Consider the following 16,167-nt stretch of genomic DNA (forward strand, 5'->3'; position numbering starts at 1 on the left):
TCAACACAAGAGCATCTTAAAAGCGACTCACGAGTTTCCCGAAGCCTCATATAAAAAAAAATAATAAAAAAAACCAGACACAAACACAGACCACAAGTTAATTTGCAAAAGAACTGAACCTCTTTATTTGGACTGTCAATGATCCGACGGATGTTGCATTTCAGACCATTCACATATGAGTGACAGTAAAAAAGTAGAGTGTAAGCATGTGATGCAAAAAGGTTCATAAAACATTAGAAAAAGTTGGGGGAGAGTTTTAGAATTAAATATAACTGGTACAAGATAGATATATGCAGCTGGTGGGCTACATTAATTCAATAATAAAGCCATGCTGGGACATGAACATGGTCTCAGGACCACTTGGTAGACGTCTCCATGCGACACAGGCTCTGTACCTCCGTAGTGGGTGCGTGGCATGTTAAAATACACCAGCCTGAAACTAATACATGCACTTCTCAACTAATATCACGCATCTTGGAATGTAAACATGGAGTAAACATATTCCTTGGCCAGTTATTAGTGTTCAGTTTACTCATAATCACATCATGATTATGTGGCTCAGAAAAGCATTGTCACCCCCCTGCTGCATCATCTTTATAAACACACACGCACACACACTCTTGTAGAAATCTGCCGCACTGTACCTCTGTGTCTATTTGAAGTAACAAGTAGGCTGTCCAAAGCAACAGAGGCCATGAGAAGGATAATCTGAGCCATCTGCAACAACATAGTTGGTATACAGGATAGTGAAGAGTTAAAAATAAAAGAAAGAAGTCTTAAAGCCACCATTGCTAACTCACTAAAGTCCTTTGCGGGCATGAGTGTGATGCTTTTAACAAGTCAGATAATCCCAAGAGCCTGCTCTGAAGAAATCTATGACTAGAATGCTTCTCATGACCATTATTAAAACAAAAGCTGAGGATGCTGGAGCGAGAATTTCAGGCACCACATAAACAGTTTATGAGAACATGACAGCTAAACAGTTTAATCACAAGGTTTGAGAAACAATTCTTTCTCACCACCACATGACCAAAAAACAAAAAAACAAACAAAAACAAAAAAAGAGCCGTTAAGTGCCTCATATAGTTATACCTTTGAAAACAAACAAACAAACAAACAAACAAACAAACAAACAAAAAACCCACTACTGCAACTCATATGGAGTCCATGGATTGGGGGGTAGAAGACTTGCTTTTGGGATCTACCCAGCCTGCTCAGGTGTGAGAAGGCTTCAGTTCTTTAATGTGTTAGATTGTGAGACAATGGATTATGCATGACATCACAGAACATGAATCTGGCATCATCCCAGAGAGATGTAAACAGTGACATTTAGGCGATATAAACATACAACATTAGTTGCAAGATTTCTGTTCTCTGGTGACACTGGGCACCATCAACCACCATGCCCTCTATCTACAACAGTGCGGTATTAGTGTGGCAAAACATGCGATTATAGAAAATAAGCATAAGTTATCAATATCAAGGGAGAGTAAAAAATACAATTGAAAAAAAGATATCTGTAAATAACCATCTTTACTAGACAGACCTCCTATTTTTGATGAAATAATAATTTGAATGGTTATCCCTGTCTTATGTTGCAACCAAAAGTGATCCAAAAGTTAAGACCATATTACACATACATGCACCTCCGGCTCTGCCACATTCACAGACAGAGGCTGTATAAGACAGTTTTTGATTCAACACTGATACCACATGATAATGTTAGGGTTCTGAGACTGAAACACATTGAGACACAAACAGAAAAAAGATGGACATCGTCAAGCACCTTGAAAAGTATGATTCATCAAATCATCACATTGGCCATTTGAGGAAGAGGGCACTGCGAGGGTGAGGCGCTGTGCTCCATAGCATTTATTATGAGATCAAGCTTCATTTTCCAAAGCCAATTATAAGGGGGCCAGAGGGTTGAGATGGGTTTCATTTAGTTTTCTCGCCTGGCATTAGACTGTAAATTGAAAACACTCTGCGCTCCTTGCTTTTATCAATTCAATATCAAATCAGCTCTCACACAGTACAAACCTCACAGCCCTTACTCACCCCTCTGGGGATTCCTCGGCACAAAATGAGATTCATCATCATTTATGTAGTAGGGCATAAAATAACAGAGACAAATTGCAGCTGGTATAAATTCTTTAAACCGCTGTTCTTTTTTAAAAAATAGTATACCATTTCACTATAAATGTCTTTCTCAAATTGACAGTCACACAACCCTTCTCTTTGGCTTGGTAGAAGTTTAGAGGAGGAGAGTCACTTCTATTTTGACTACATGTTCAGGGGAAAAACAACCAAGAGAAAGGATAAACCTGTGGTTGAATTACAAGCTGTTCTTCAAGCCTTTTGGTCATCTCTCTCCTTCCTTTGACACAAAAACATGCTCGTTAGAGACGACAAAAAGAACCAAGGAAAGCTGACCAAGTTTCAACCAACAAAAGCCCCAGCTATCACAGGTTAAAGAATGATTACGGTGGCTAGAAAGCATACTGGTGTCTGTATATCAGCACCTGACTACAAGGGGAACCTCAGTAAGTGTGTAATTGAGCCAAATACCATTTAGTGCCTAATATCAAAGTTCATTTATTAAAAGTGCCTTAACTCTGGCTGGAAATCTTCAGAATCTACACATTATATGGTGCAGAGGCTGTTGCTGTCAGTGTGTTTTGGATAGAAAGCCTTATTCCAAGGCAGAAGGAAAAGAAGAGTAACTCATAGGGCGGAACCCCTTTATGAAAGCACCAATCTACTGTTTTTCTCTCACAACGGCAAACTGAGCCTCTGCAGATCATGCCACAGTCCTGCAGGTGACACGGAGCAGTTTGCACAGTTAACCTTTTTTTTCTCTGTCCTGCAATATAATAATCATCTGTATTCCATTTTTAATAAACTTAGTTGTATATAATAACGTACAAAAATATTAGAGAACATATACACAGTTTTTTTGTCATTTTGTAGTGACTGCTTTGCCTGGTTTTCTGAAGCATACGTTTATCTTTGTGCTGGGTGATGAGGAACTGAATAGGCCTCAAATGAAGTGTATTTTTCCTTTCTTCTTTTCATATTGTTGAAGTCCGGTCTGTTCCATCTGAGGGGTAGAACAGAGACACGTTAAGGTACATTACATTTATAATCACAATGTGATAAGCATGGCATCGCTGAAGGGGCATGTCACTGTCCTGCTGCTAAACTTACTGTTAGATACATATATTAGTAACATTAAGAAAATTAAAAACACTAAATCCTATGAAATTTAAATAGGCTTCTGTCTTGCAGTATCACTGATTTAACACATACTATCCAGTATACAGACAATCTGCAGATTTCTATTAAGATTTATGCTGCTTCTGGCCCTCAGGCCCTTTATGCATCCTTGTTTTAAGATATACAAAGCCAAAACAGAACATAACTTTAGCCGCATCAGTTAAAGGAATGAAAATATAAAATTTTCCAAAAGTCATGCATCTCATAAATTATTTACAACCACAATACTGGACAATTATACAGAGCTACTGATGTTGAAACACAGGTGCAACCTCCAGAGCTTAAAAATTAAGCCAACATAGAAGTGGCAGTGCAGTTCCTCTAATTGCTACTCGAGTTTCTCTTCCAAATAGAGCACTGCACAGACCCCCCGTGTTAAAATGTCAAACAGAATTAATAACCATAAAACAATCTGGCTTTGATCCCACTCTAAATGGGGTGAATTCTTTTGTAACTCATCCACTTGAATAACTGAGTCAGGGGTGTAGCCACTCTGACAGACAGGTGTCCTGCCACAGGCAGCTGGAGCTGATCAAGTCTGCTAGGCCTCATCCACTACTGTTCATTGTGTCTATGCTGTTGGAGCCTTTTCAGTGGATTATCTGACTAATGTTATGGCTTCTTTTATTTCAGTTTTGGTGAGTGAAATTCTAGTTTTTATTAGTCTTACTTGGCACTAATTACCTCAAATGAGATGCACCCATACAGTTTATAGATGCAACATTCTAATCAAGCCTGCTAGCATTAGCGGATAAAGTAAAATTTGACCCTGTGAAGCATGTAAGGTAGCTTGTGGCTGAAAAAACAATAGTAAAAACTTCTCTGGGTATATCCATTTTTTACACTGTCTTTTGTTTAAAGGGCTCTTTTTCTCCCATTTGACTAGTTCTTGGGTCAGCAACCTTCAATATCAAAAGATCTATTTAAGCTCTTCCTACCAAACAATAAAAGAAAAAAAGCTGCAGATTAAGAAGGATTACAGGATTACATCTTTTTTGTTTTATTTTGTTTTTTAAAGCTTGCAGGAGTGACAGTTAAGGGGATCGTGGGCTGTCCACCCCTGCTCTTCTGCTCTAACTGAAAGCTGTGTACACGTTTGCCAACCAGTGTCCCATTTAAAGTTGCTGACACTTACCCCCTAAGGCATGCTCTGTCATACTGAGGCACAGTGATTCCAGCGTAGGGTTGATCTCCAGGTCAGCACCTGGAACTTGGCATTCTGAGGAAATGAATAAAACTATTAGTCCACAGGAATGTTAGGAAATGACATACTGTCACTACACTAAATTTAGAAAACAAACAAACAAAAAAAACATTTATATATAAAATCTGCATTAACGCAGATTAATCTTTCTGACTCACATTTAGATTACATTATTGAAACACAATGTGCAAAAACACAGTGTGCAAAAGAATCATCATCACAAGGTTGCTTATGCTCAGCTCACCTTGGTGCTGTAATCTAAAATTGAAGTGAGTAACACTAATAAAGGGAGTAGTTCTGTTTTCTAAACAAACAACATAAGGCATATCTACAGATAGTGTTTAATTCGGTTGAAACGACTATGAACATTACGAAAAATGGAGGTAACTGGCACAAGAATTTGTATAAATGGTGTAAAAGTCTAAGGTTTAACATCATTTTACTGTATTTTTAAAAGTGTTTAATGAAATGTAATTTATACTTACAAACAGTTGGGGGGGGGTTTAACTCAAGAGTGAGATATAGGTCTGCCTTTGCAATCCTCTTTTCTTTCTTACATCAGTTAGCATTTCACTTACTTAAAAAAGCAGACTGTGACTGCAAAGCTTTAGATGTATTCTGATGTAAGTTCTGATGTAAATTTCAATCGGTTTCAAGAGAATAAAGACATGATCGATAGTACAACACTGGTCTGAGAAGCAGAAGTAAAACGGAGCTTGAAAGTTGAACTTCCACAAAGGCATTTAGGTGTTTGGCTGACAGTGATGTCTAGACAGCTTTATAAGGAATCCTCTGGGATACTCAAAGAACATATTATGCTACAATAGTTTTGTTTTGTCTCTGTACTGAGGAACAAAACTTCCAAAATAATAAAAAGGTTTATATCTGAGAGTCCTACATCATGCTGTATAATTCTGGCTGCTGTCACACACCCTTTTTACTTGCATATATGTTTTAACACCTTATTTTGCTTTGACTGGTTATAAGATAAGATAAGATAACCTTTATTAGTCCCACACGTGGGAAATTTGTTGTTGAAATTTCTATGCTAAAGCTAGAAATGAAAAATAAGGTGTATGATGTATGGATGCAGGCATGTTGTTACACTAAATGAAGTGTAGGAAGAGCGTGCAACAAAAACAACATGCTATAAGAGGAAAGTCAGAGGCAGATCACTGTAGATGCCACTATATTGAAAATACAGATTTAAGCATTGAATCACAAACATAACAAGGTCAGCAGTTCAGGAACGCTTCTGTTCATAAGCAGTAAGCTGCCTGAAGTGCAGTAAATTAGGAAACATGGTCTGTTGTGCAGGACCAAGCTTTAGTTTGCAATTAAATATTTCCAACATTTATTCAATCGATCGTTTAAAAAATGCAACACAATCTTAAAGCAGATTCAGATTTGGACTCAGTCAATTAGAAATGCTGTATTTTTCAGGTTTTTGTTTCTTGTGTAGTGTAGACACTGAAACTATAACCATACTGAGTTCATGTCTGTGGAACTATACATTTCTGGCTTTCACACACTCCTTTATGGAAATATCCGAAGCTGACTCTGCTAAAACACGACAGATCCATTACAGGTAAATTTGCAATGCTCACGTCTGGCATCTGGCACACAAAACAAGGCAACCAAAGGTTATGTATACTATACAAGGCGACAGATTGTTTTCTGCAACATGCTGCTAAGCCGTCTTGTTAGTTTGTCCTTGGCACAGAGGGAGAGACACTCTCCATTCTGGCATCTGACCAATTCATAGCTTTTTTTTTTTTTGCTTTTTTTTTTTTCACAGAGGTTGTGTAGCTTGTTCTACTTGCAAAACTCAGACTGAGATCCAGAGCTTTCAAATATTCCAATAGCCATTTCCAGTTAGGCATTAAAAAAAAATACTTTCAGAACATGTAGGTAAAACTAGGTGTTATAAAGTGTAAACAGGAATCCCAAGATGTCAAGAAGGTTGTGTTTACATGTTGGCACAGAATGTGGTACATTAAACAAGCACTATGACAGTTTGTGGGTTAGTGCATATATATATATATATATATACCTTGCTGCTGGAACATGAGCATGGTTTGTGGGGAAGTGTGGACAGGGAGCGAGTGGGTCCGCTGTACAGAGCTGCGACTCTGACTTGGCATGCTGTTACTGCCTCCAGGGTTGGCAAACCACAGGCTCTATATATTGGAAAACACAAGTTCTCCTTACACAAACATCACTTATCCAGGAAAACTGGCAAAGTTTCTTAAACCTTCAGCTAGGTTCTCAAATAAAAACACTCAAATTATATAAAACTATGAAACCAGTTTTACTGTCAAATCTGTACTGATTAAACCTCTTTTTGGGGGCAGTTTTTTTGCTTTCAGAACAAAGATGTATTATGACTGTTTTAACGTGCTTCATACTGACCAATACCTTCTCACAAAACTATTCAAATTTACCCTACACAGAGTTCATATTAATTTAACTTTGTTCCACTATTTTTTTCTGGGTCATTTCTACACCACTTAGCTCACCATTTGTCACCAGCGGGGTTTACAGTTTGAGAACAACTGGTTTTAAGTCATTAAATCTTTTAATATTTGATTTTTTCGTAGGCTATCTAATCTGTATAGAAGTTAAAATTAGTAATGCATGTTACAACTTGATGTCATAATATAATTATAACATTTAAAATACTGACTTGTCTACCCTGTCCTGTCAGCGCAGGACTAGTGAGAGTGTGCCGTGGAGAAGCTCCCCCAATACCAGCTGGGAGACACATGCGTCCAGCTGGAAGTCCACGAGGGGTCATCTGGAACTGCCTTTGGCCGCGACGCCCTACACCTCCACTTACAGAACCTGCTGTGGGGAGGGAGTTGGACCCATAGGTCCAGCTGGAGTAGCAAAACAAACACCAGAGAAACATGCCTTAGAAATTATAAGGATTGTTGAACTATTACAGCCATTTCTTAAGAAATGACAGCAGCAATTTCAATTAGGAAAAGAGGAAACTAAAAAGAAGGGAAAGAAAATCAAGCTAACAGATAACAGAGACGAATCCAGAATCACAATAAACTGATGTGACAGCTCTTCTGCTAAAGAGGAAGATCAAAGGTAAAAGAAGGCCAGCACTCTCACCCTTTCTGACGGTACCCAGGCATGTCCAGCATAGCTTTCCGAGGGAACAGGCGGAGCAGTTTGAGGACCTGCTGCTTCCAGGAGACCAGCCTTTTCTTGTGAGTTTCTGTGAAAGCCTGTCAAAACAAGACAGCAAAAAGGAGTGAAATAATGAACAAAGTATTACCAGGATTTCTGGAAATGCATTTGGAATCTGTATTTATTTTTCAGTTCAAGAAAGAAACAGGCAAGCTTTTTTAAAAAGATCTTTTTAAAGGCATTATATTTGTGTTTTAAGGTTGTCACAAGTTCCATTTACAACTGCATCCACACATATGAGCAAACAGAGAAAAAGCTTCATCTTCAATTTCTTACCTCATGTATCAGACACTTCTCAATTAGCTGAAGGTAACAGCTGATATTTTCTTCATCTGGCCTTGACACCAGCAACTGGGTGCAAACTGAGGGGGGGAAAAAGCCACAGTACCCTTCAGTATGAGTGATACCTGCTGATCTCTGTTAATGGGGGTTGGTGAAAATGGATTATTCTAAGTATTTTTGTTTTATACAATATCCTGACCTGGGTATGAAATCTAAATTCATAGCTTTTATAAGAAAGTTGTAAGAGAGATTCCAATAAGGACTTGGCCACCAATCTAATTAGCAACCTTCATCTACTCCGTAAAACCTCTACTGTATTCTTACCTTTACCCATAACACGAGTGAACTGTCCAGCAATGTCACCATCTGAGATGGGTGCACCTGAGGAATCTCCATCACAGGGAGGTGGATTGTTGGATTGGAAGCCCTCTGGGGCCGGCTCTTTATCCGTTCCTGTTTTTGTAGAATCTGAAGGTGAGGTGATGGTGTCTGAAGCAGTCTGTGCTGCAGTGGGTGGACTGTAGGCCTTAATAGGTGTGATGATGATCTGCTGCAGCTCCTGGAGGGCATTGCGTAGGTTTCCCCCTTCCAAAATATCCTGACAAGAGATGATGACATCATTGTCATATGATAGCTTAAGTTTTACGGGTGCTGTTGTGAGCGGAAAGATTGATTTCCAAGTTGGAAATCCAGATTGAGACTGTAGCCAAGCAAACGTTTGCTCCACTGAAATGTCTTACAGGAAGACACTGAATTCCTACCAGCCCTCCTCCATGTTTCTATGCCAACAAGCAGACTGGGAATTTCCCAATGGAGCTAAATCACATGACTGTCACCAAGTACATACTCAAGTGCAATTTTGATCAGTGCAATTGAAAATTCATCAAGACAAAGCACCACTGCTATTTTTTTTTTTAGCTTGAGAAAAATATTATCCGATTTGAATTACCTTTTCTAAAGACTTGAGCACACTCTGCCTCTCTCGCAGTTTTTGGATACTCAAGGCAATCTTATGTCGTGCTCCTTTAGTGACGTTCTAAAAAGGAGAGAGAGAAAATAGCAAGATGGCATAAGAAGCAGGAAAGTCATTTCTTGAGGGAACACTGGGCAATTTATACAGTTACTAAATAACAGACCTAATCACCATCTGTTTCATTAAAGCCAAGGGGCAGAGGCAAAATCGCACCATTTGTATGTGCGACTGGGTCGATATAACTGTAGGGTGCGTTGTTTAATTTCATGCCTCATTGAGAGCTGATGTATCATCAGGTTTGAGGACAATAATGTTCACAATTGATAAGGAGTGTAGAATAATCAAAGCCTGGCGCCAGCGTATGCAAAAAGGAGGCTTAAAAACCTGTGACTCCAGGTGCTGCTCTGTGAGAATCATCATCTCCTCATAGGTCATCTGGGAGAAAAGTGATGCATATTTATGAAGGCGGAGACTCTTCAACCATGCAGGAACATCTAGAACAAAAAGGGGGGGAAAAAGTTACAAAAAAAAGTCACATTATATTTTGGCTTAAAATCACCCCAGCTGTTGGCTGTGCATGGCTTTTACCAGAGCTTGGAGTGCTCTTGGACTGGTTAGGTAAAGAACTCTGACCTTTCATGCCACTACCATCCTCCTGGAAGGTGTTGCGAACAGAGCCTTGTTCTTCTGTCTGCTCACTGCCTGAAGAAGCTACGCTGCTCTGGGGCGAAAGGGGTGCGTGATCTGTCGGAATAAAGTTCTGCCGGCCCACTGCGTCATCCTGGCTAACCCACTCAGACCCACAAGCCTGGGAACTGGAAGAAATAATGGACATGGACTTCTTCTGAGGGCTGGGCTGCATCTGCCCACAAAGGCCTGGAAAGGGAAACATTTCAGATATGAGCAACAACAAACAAAAAAACTGTTTGTAAAACAGTCGATATGCTTATGACTGATAACTCATGCTTTTACTAAACCACTTCTTATGTTTTCCCAAAAGATGAAAAATGAGAGTTGAATGACAAATATTACCTGTATTATTGCTGTTAATAGGTGAGGACATCCCGCCTGGGAATGACATGTGTCCATTCTGGCCTGCTGAAGGTGTGCTGGATGAAGGAGACTTGTCGTGCCAAACAAGGCCGGGGTCCAGAGACTCTGCAGAACTGGGCCACTCATCTGAGCCTTGGCGTGGGTGGTAGGGGCTGGATGGAGCACGTGGTGTATACCCACTAGAAAGGTGCTCCTCCAGGTGGTTCAGCCACATGGCGAGAGATGTGCGGTCATCCAGTGTGGTGGCAGGGTGGATGAGGGCATAAGATAGCAGCTGCCTGCTTTCTTCCACAAACAGGCTACTCTCAATAGTGTGACTCAAAACCTTCTGCAGCAGCTTCATGTACTCACATTTGGCCTCACTATTACGTGGTTGCAGCAGAGGCAGATGGGACAACAGCAAGGAGACCACTTTCTCTTTTGGTTCCTGGTGCCATTGGCTGACAATTGCTAACGACAAATAGATTTTTACATGTGATTAACATTTTATTATTTAATATATGCTGTCTTTCATTTTAGAAAAACAATTAATATGGCTGTAATGATAAAGTAATTAATAATAAATAACACTTAAGCTCTCAGCTACCTGCATTGTTGGCCTCAGCTTCAAGGATGTGGATGTCAGTGCAGTCTGCCAGCCAGTGTTCAAGGCAGATGTGTAGAAAGCGAGCCTGGGTGCGGGATGCCCTTTTCAGGAGGGACAGCAGCGCCACTGTCTGTTCACACTCATTCCAGCCTTTGAACCAATCTGTGAGGATACCTACCTGGTCTCGGAACATCATGGCGCGTCTCCTTGGTAAGGAGAAAAAGAATGTGCCAACAGGGAGCGGGCTACAGGAAAGGCTGCTCGCTCAGACACAGATGGGTTGAGTCCAGCCCCGCACAGCGGGGTTGTATTTTCAACAGTCTTGGGATTCCCCTCAGACTGGACCGAGGGACCCTCACATGGTTCAGATGCAGGAGAAACTTCAGCGAGGGATGTGGCGTGGATTTTTCACAGGATGTCTTTAGGCTGAAAGTGAGTGTCAACTGTAGTGGCTAATCACACAAACAGGAAAATATTTTTTTCATTCCGGCGTGTTCTGGATCATCTGCACCCTATTACAAAACAAACACAGAAAGCAAACCACATTGCATACTTAAACTAGACATTCGGTGAACTGTCACATTAATTCTAAAATCGCATACAAGGAAAAACTTCTTAAATGTAACATCACTGCAAGGGAGCAGCCAGAAGTAGCTTATGTTAGAATAAGGCAGTTGAGCAATCTATTGCCTCAACCTTGCAAACAAGGTAACAGTAATGACTCTGTTAGATCATGCCAATGGATCATCAACTTCAGGGAGAGGAAATAATAACTGACAATGAGGGTCTAATCTTATATCATGATCATTAATCAGAGATTATGGCACAAAGTGCAAATAAAACAGACTACTGCTATATTATAGGCATTATAAAGACCTCTCCCAGGTCTATGCTTCTTAAGTCACAGCATCATTATACAGGCGAGCCATTCACAAAAGGTGTGTCAACACAGTTATCAATAAGACACTGGGTCAGTAAAACGTAGAGCAAAAAAAGTCCGCTATTCAAAGAACATAAGTGAATAATACCTCTTTTTAACAGAAACTAATACTGCTTTCTCTTACAGAGAAAATGAATCGCAGACATGTAATCACTAACGAGCAAGGGTAACTTCGGTTACATGTCAAAACTGCTAACTCCCAGCACTGCAAACGCTATCACCTGTAACAGTATGAGCTATAATGTTGATTTTATGAACAAAGCTGGGTGCTCGGCTGAAAGCTCCGGTTCTCACCTTGCTGCGAGGGTTTCTTAGACTAAAACAGACGAATATTACACCCGGCAGCTAAGCATTAAATAGCGGTTAGCTGAGTTAGCTCGGTTGGCCTAGTCTGTGATGAGGGATCGAGATTTGTATTGTTTTTCGTTGACGCTGTTGCTGCCCCTTTTCTCCGCCTCGTACTTCAGTCTTAGCGGTAAAAACGAGAATGTTAAAACGCTATTCTGATCGGCCCGAGGTTTTAGCCAGATAGCAAGATTAAGTTACTCAAGTGACGATTTAAACTGAAGAGACTCAAAAGATTTGTTGTTTACCTTTGTCAGTTGTCACTGGTTAGCGGGCTAGGCTAGTAGTAATGCATTGCTAGCTCGACGGTAGCGTTAGCTTCTTAGCTAGCAAGTTTTGCTAAAAGATGCAGCAACGTTAGCTTAGCTGAGAAACGTAGCTTTCGGTCCCATGCGTAGTACTCCTTAAGGAGGTTCCTGTACAGTGGTGAGCCTCTGTGGCTTTAAGCATACTATGTTAAAGAATTTATGTACAAAAATGTTAGTTACAATACAGAAATAAGGAGTGTACGCCTGGAGAAATCTACTTCGATTTTAAGTTGACGTAAGACGTGGGCACAACGTCATACGTCTACACGACGCACGCAATATTAATGTCCGCCCACAATCTTATAAATATGAAGAAGACCCTGGCTGAGGTGGATTATCTATCTGATATATCTGATAGATATATACATTTTCTTACGTTTTCTCTGCGAGGGAAATGTTGCTTATCCCATAGCGTCCTGAACAGGTCTCTAGTTGATCACAGAGACAGACAACCTCACACCACACTCGCCCACACAGCCCACTCCCCACATTTGTACCAGTTATTAAAGACAGAAGAAAAAACTTGTGTTTTTATTAATTCAACGTAGTTTTATTCTATATTTAGCTTCTGGTCGTCCAAATCCCACTTGCTGTGGCTCTATGTCCCACCAGTGTGGCCACCACCAGAGTTTAAGAACCATTAAATTAACCTAACGTGCTTGTTCGATGAGCCTTTCTAAGCTCCTGTATTGCACTTATGTGTGTGGTTGCTGAAATCAGTTTTCTCATCAACATAAATGTCAATACCAAATGATTCCCAGCAGAACACTGCATTATTAACAAAATGACTAATGGTATTCTTTCACTTGCCACTGTTTCTAATGTCGTAGCTGAGTAGTGTATGCTATTCTGTCATCTTCTCTCACTGTACTTATACAGATGAAGCCAATGTGAATTTTATTGTTATATCACCTGTATGCAAAGAGACAAAATTGTGAAGCTCAGGTTCCACAGTGTGCACATATACATAGTGCAAAAAAGACCACACATTGTGCTTCGACATAGAGAACAGTCGAAATACAAAATACAAAAATGCCAAAAAGTAGGCAATATTCTGGCAAAATTAAACTAAACTATAAATGTAATATTCAAAGATAACATATGATCATGCTTGAATTGACCCACCATCCTGAGTGTATGGACAGTACTGTGTAAGATATAAATGGCAGGTGCTATACAGTTAAAAATGTGCAATAGACAAGAAACAGCAACTTAACCTGAATATAAAATACAGTAGATATAGACTCCATTATCACATCTGTCCAGTGTCATTTCACTGATGCCTCACAACAATGTAAAACTTTCTTTCATCTCTTTATCAGAATCATTTTCCATTCTATTTTTTTATGTGCTGTCATTGAACCGTTTTTAAAGAAAGCAAACTTTCATCCTTCTGTTCTTACATATTTATAAGTTGTTTTTTTTTATTTAAAGTTTTTTCCACAAGCTTTTAGCTTTTATTTTTCCTCCTCAGTTTAACCAGTGACTATCTTTTTAGCAGTCCACAGAGAAGACTTTGAGGTCTTTAAGACATGTCAGAGTTTCACGAGGTTCGACAGATCTTTAGATGATGATCCTTTAGATCATCTTAAAAAATGTTTTCAGTTCAATTAAGCTTTATTTATATAGTACCAAATTAGAATAATATAGGCCTTAGAACACCTTATATTACAAGGTAGAAAACCCCCTTCACTATTCTGGGAAAAACCCAACAATCATACAAACCCCTATGAGCAAGCATTTTGCATGGGAGGGAAAGAAACACTCCCTTTTAACTGGTAGAAACTAACCGAATCAGGCTCAGGGAGGAACAGCTATCTGCCACAAGTGGTTGGGAGGTGAGGGGAAAGAGAAAAGAAGAAAGAGAAGAGAAAAGCAAACCAGAGCATAAGGAGATAGGACAGAACATAGACTAAGGTAGAGAGAAGACAACATTTGAATGACATGCTGCAGTAATATATAAACACGTAATGAGGAAAAAGTGGTGGGTGAAGAAGAAGTGCTCAACACACCACAGTGTATCACAGGAAGTCCTGCAGCAGTAAACGGCATGGTTCAAGTTCAATTGTACCCGCCCCAACTAATTTATGAGCTTTATCACAAAGGAAAGTTCTGAGTTTAATCTTAAAACTAGAGAGGGTGTATGTCTCCTAAATCCAAGTTGGTAGCTGATCCTGCAATAGAGGGGCTTTCTAACTAAAGGCTCTGTGCCACATTCTACTTTTAAATACCCTAGGAACCACAAGAAAGCCTACAGTCTGAAAAAGGTGAAGTGCTCTGTTATAATTGCTCTGTTAGAATATAGTTGGTATTTAGGAGAAGATGATTATGGGACATCCGGTCTTTATGTTTTTAAGACATGCCTGTAGTTTAACTAATTGGGTCTTCGGCCTACATGAATAAATATAATGACCTATCATCTTCATATTAATGAAAGTGTATGCGATCTTTTCTTTTTTGGCAATTCTTTCAGTGTGTGCGTGTATATGGTGCATATGGTATCTCTTATTTTTTTGTGTAACCCTTTGATTCATGTACAGCATGTTTGTCAACTTTGTTGTTTTTAAATGTGCTTTATGAATAAATTTGGACTGCATTTGGAAGGAAAGGGTGTATAAAGTAAAACTAAGGGTCTTATCAAGGATTCTGCAGTTGATTGTTGCATTCTTATCTTTTAGAAAGAAGTTTGTTGGTCACCATAGACACAGTGGGCCAGAGACCTAGCTATTGCTGTGATATTGATGCTGAATATTAGAAGACGCTGCATTTTCTTCCACTTTATAGATCAGAATAAAAATTGTTATTGTTCAGTCCCCCAAACGGCATGAATAGCAATAAGAGTTCTCTTGGCTCTTTTTTTTTTTTTTTTTTACAAATATAAAGAGATACAGGAGTTCCAGTTTATTCAGGTTTGGGTTGTTCAGTTCTCCAGTCTTTCTTCCTTGAAATAAAAAAGCACCCCCAGAATAAAACCAGTATCCTCATACTCAGACGTGAAAGAAGTCCTCCACACGTGCATCCTAATACTGCAATTTATTCTCTTTGATATAAATGAAAAGTCACTCTTCCACCTTCAGATAGTTTAGAACATAGCAGAAAGCCTTTTCAATGGTTTTAGTAGACTTTATCACATCACCATAATCATGGCATCTCTCCATGGGCTTCCTGTATATTTTAGAATTGATTTCAAATGTTACTAACCACTGTTAAATTAATGCTGGCCCTAGTTAAATAGCGGAAACGTTGACCATATTGCTCAGTTCATACACTTACATCCTAGGATGTGACCTTTCTGCCCTTTCAAAGTAGTGACTACATCTAAAGGTGGCTTTTGCCACTTGCAGACTCTGTAGCATCTTTTTAAAAATTCACTTTTTAAAACACAAGACTAAAAGATTTTATCTACTAAATTAAACTGCATATGGTAGCTTTTACTGTCTGGGTATTGTCTATCAGTTGTCTTGCTTATTGTTAACGTTCCTTTGCTGTTACAATTTCATTGGCATTTATTATTCATTACTTCCTTTCCATTATTTTATTAATACCAATTTTGAATCATGAAGAACACAATTGGTACTTATCAGTACAGATAAAAAGGGTCACTGCACCTAATTATTTTTATTTAAAACAAAATGGTCTAGGAAACAGCAAAGTGTGTTTGGCCAGAGGTGCAACATACCTACAATTTCCACCAGTAGAGAGCAGCATGGCAATAAATTTCTTTCCTATCAGATACACAATTAATTTACACTTCTAATTTGACAATATTCCTGGGCACCGGGGTAGGTTGCTGTGTAAGTGTAATGTAATTTATTCATAAAGAAAGGAAACTGATTTCTTTCAGGCTGCAGATTCTTGAATGCACGGCAGTCGTGCAGAGTGTGAGATCTGACTTAAGCCTTTTAGTTTCAGGCGTGGTGGGAAAAGGCCCTATAAGGCAACACAGAGCATGTGTAAGTGACCAGTGCCTTACAAATTCCAATATTGACCAAAAAATCC

The 16,167-nt window shown here is 39.3% G+C and overlaps 1 protein-coding gene across 1 annotated transcript; it reads right to left on the reverse strand.

Annotated features, from left to right (window-relative positions):
* Nucleotides 1-249: 249 nt before the first annotated feature.
* samd4b (sterile alpha motif domain containing 4B) lies at nt 250-12,422 on the reverse strand. Its single transcript, XM_085379793.1, has 13 exons — nt 12,109-12,422; nt 10,576-11,087; nt 9,969-10,439; nt 9,570-9,812; nt 9,321-9,430; nt 8,913-8,999; nt 8,288-8,561; nt 7,958-8,043; nt 7,604-7,719; nt 7,167-7,359; nt 6,534-6,660; nt 4,412-4,495; nt 250-3,100 (listed from the first exon to the last, which is right to left on the reverse strand). The coding sequence occupies exons 2-13, from the start codon at nt 10,769-10,771 to the stop codon at nt 3,072-3,074; spliced, it is 2,016 nt and encodes a 671-aa protein (XP_085235919.1). The 5' UTR covers nt 10,772-11,087; nt 12,109-12,422; the 3' UTR covers nt 250-3,071.
* Between the last annotated feature and the right edge of the window lie 3,745 nt (nt 12,423-16,167).

The sequence above is a fragment of the Rhamphochromis longiceps genome, linkage group LG14, assembly GCF_057381845.1.
Source record: "Rhamphochromis longiceps isolate RC_006_pf linkage group LG14, R_longiceps_female_GT1.1, whole genome shotgun sequence".
Taxonomy (NCBI): Eukaryota; Metazoa; Chordata; class Actinopteri; order Cichliformes; family Cichlidae; genus Rhamphochromis; species Rhamphochromis longiceps.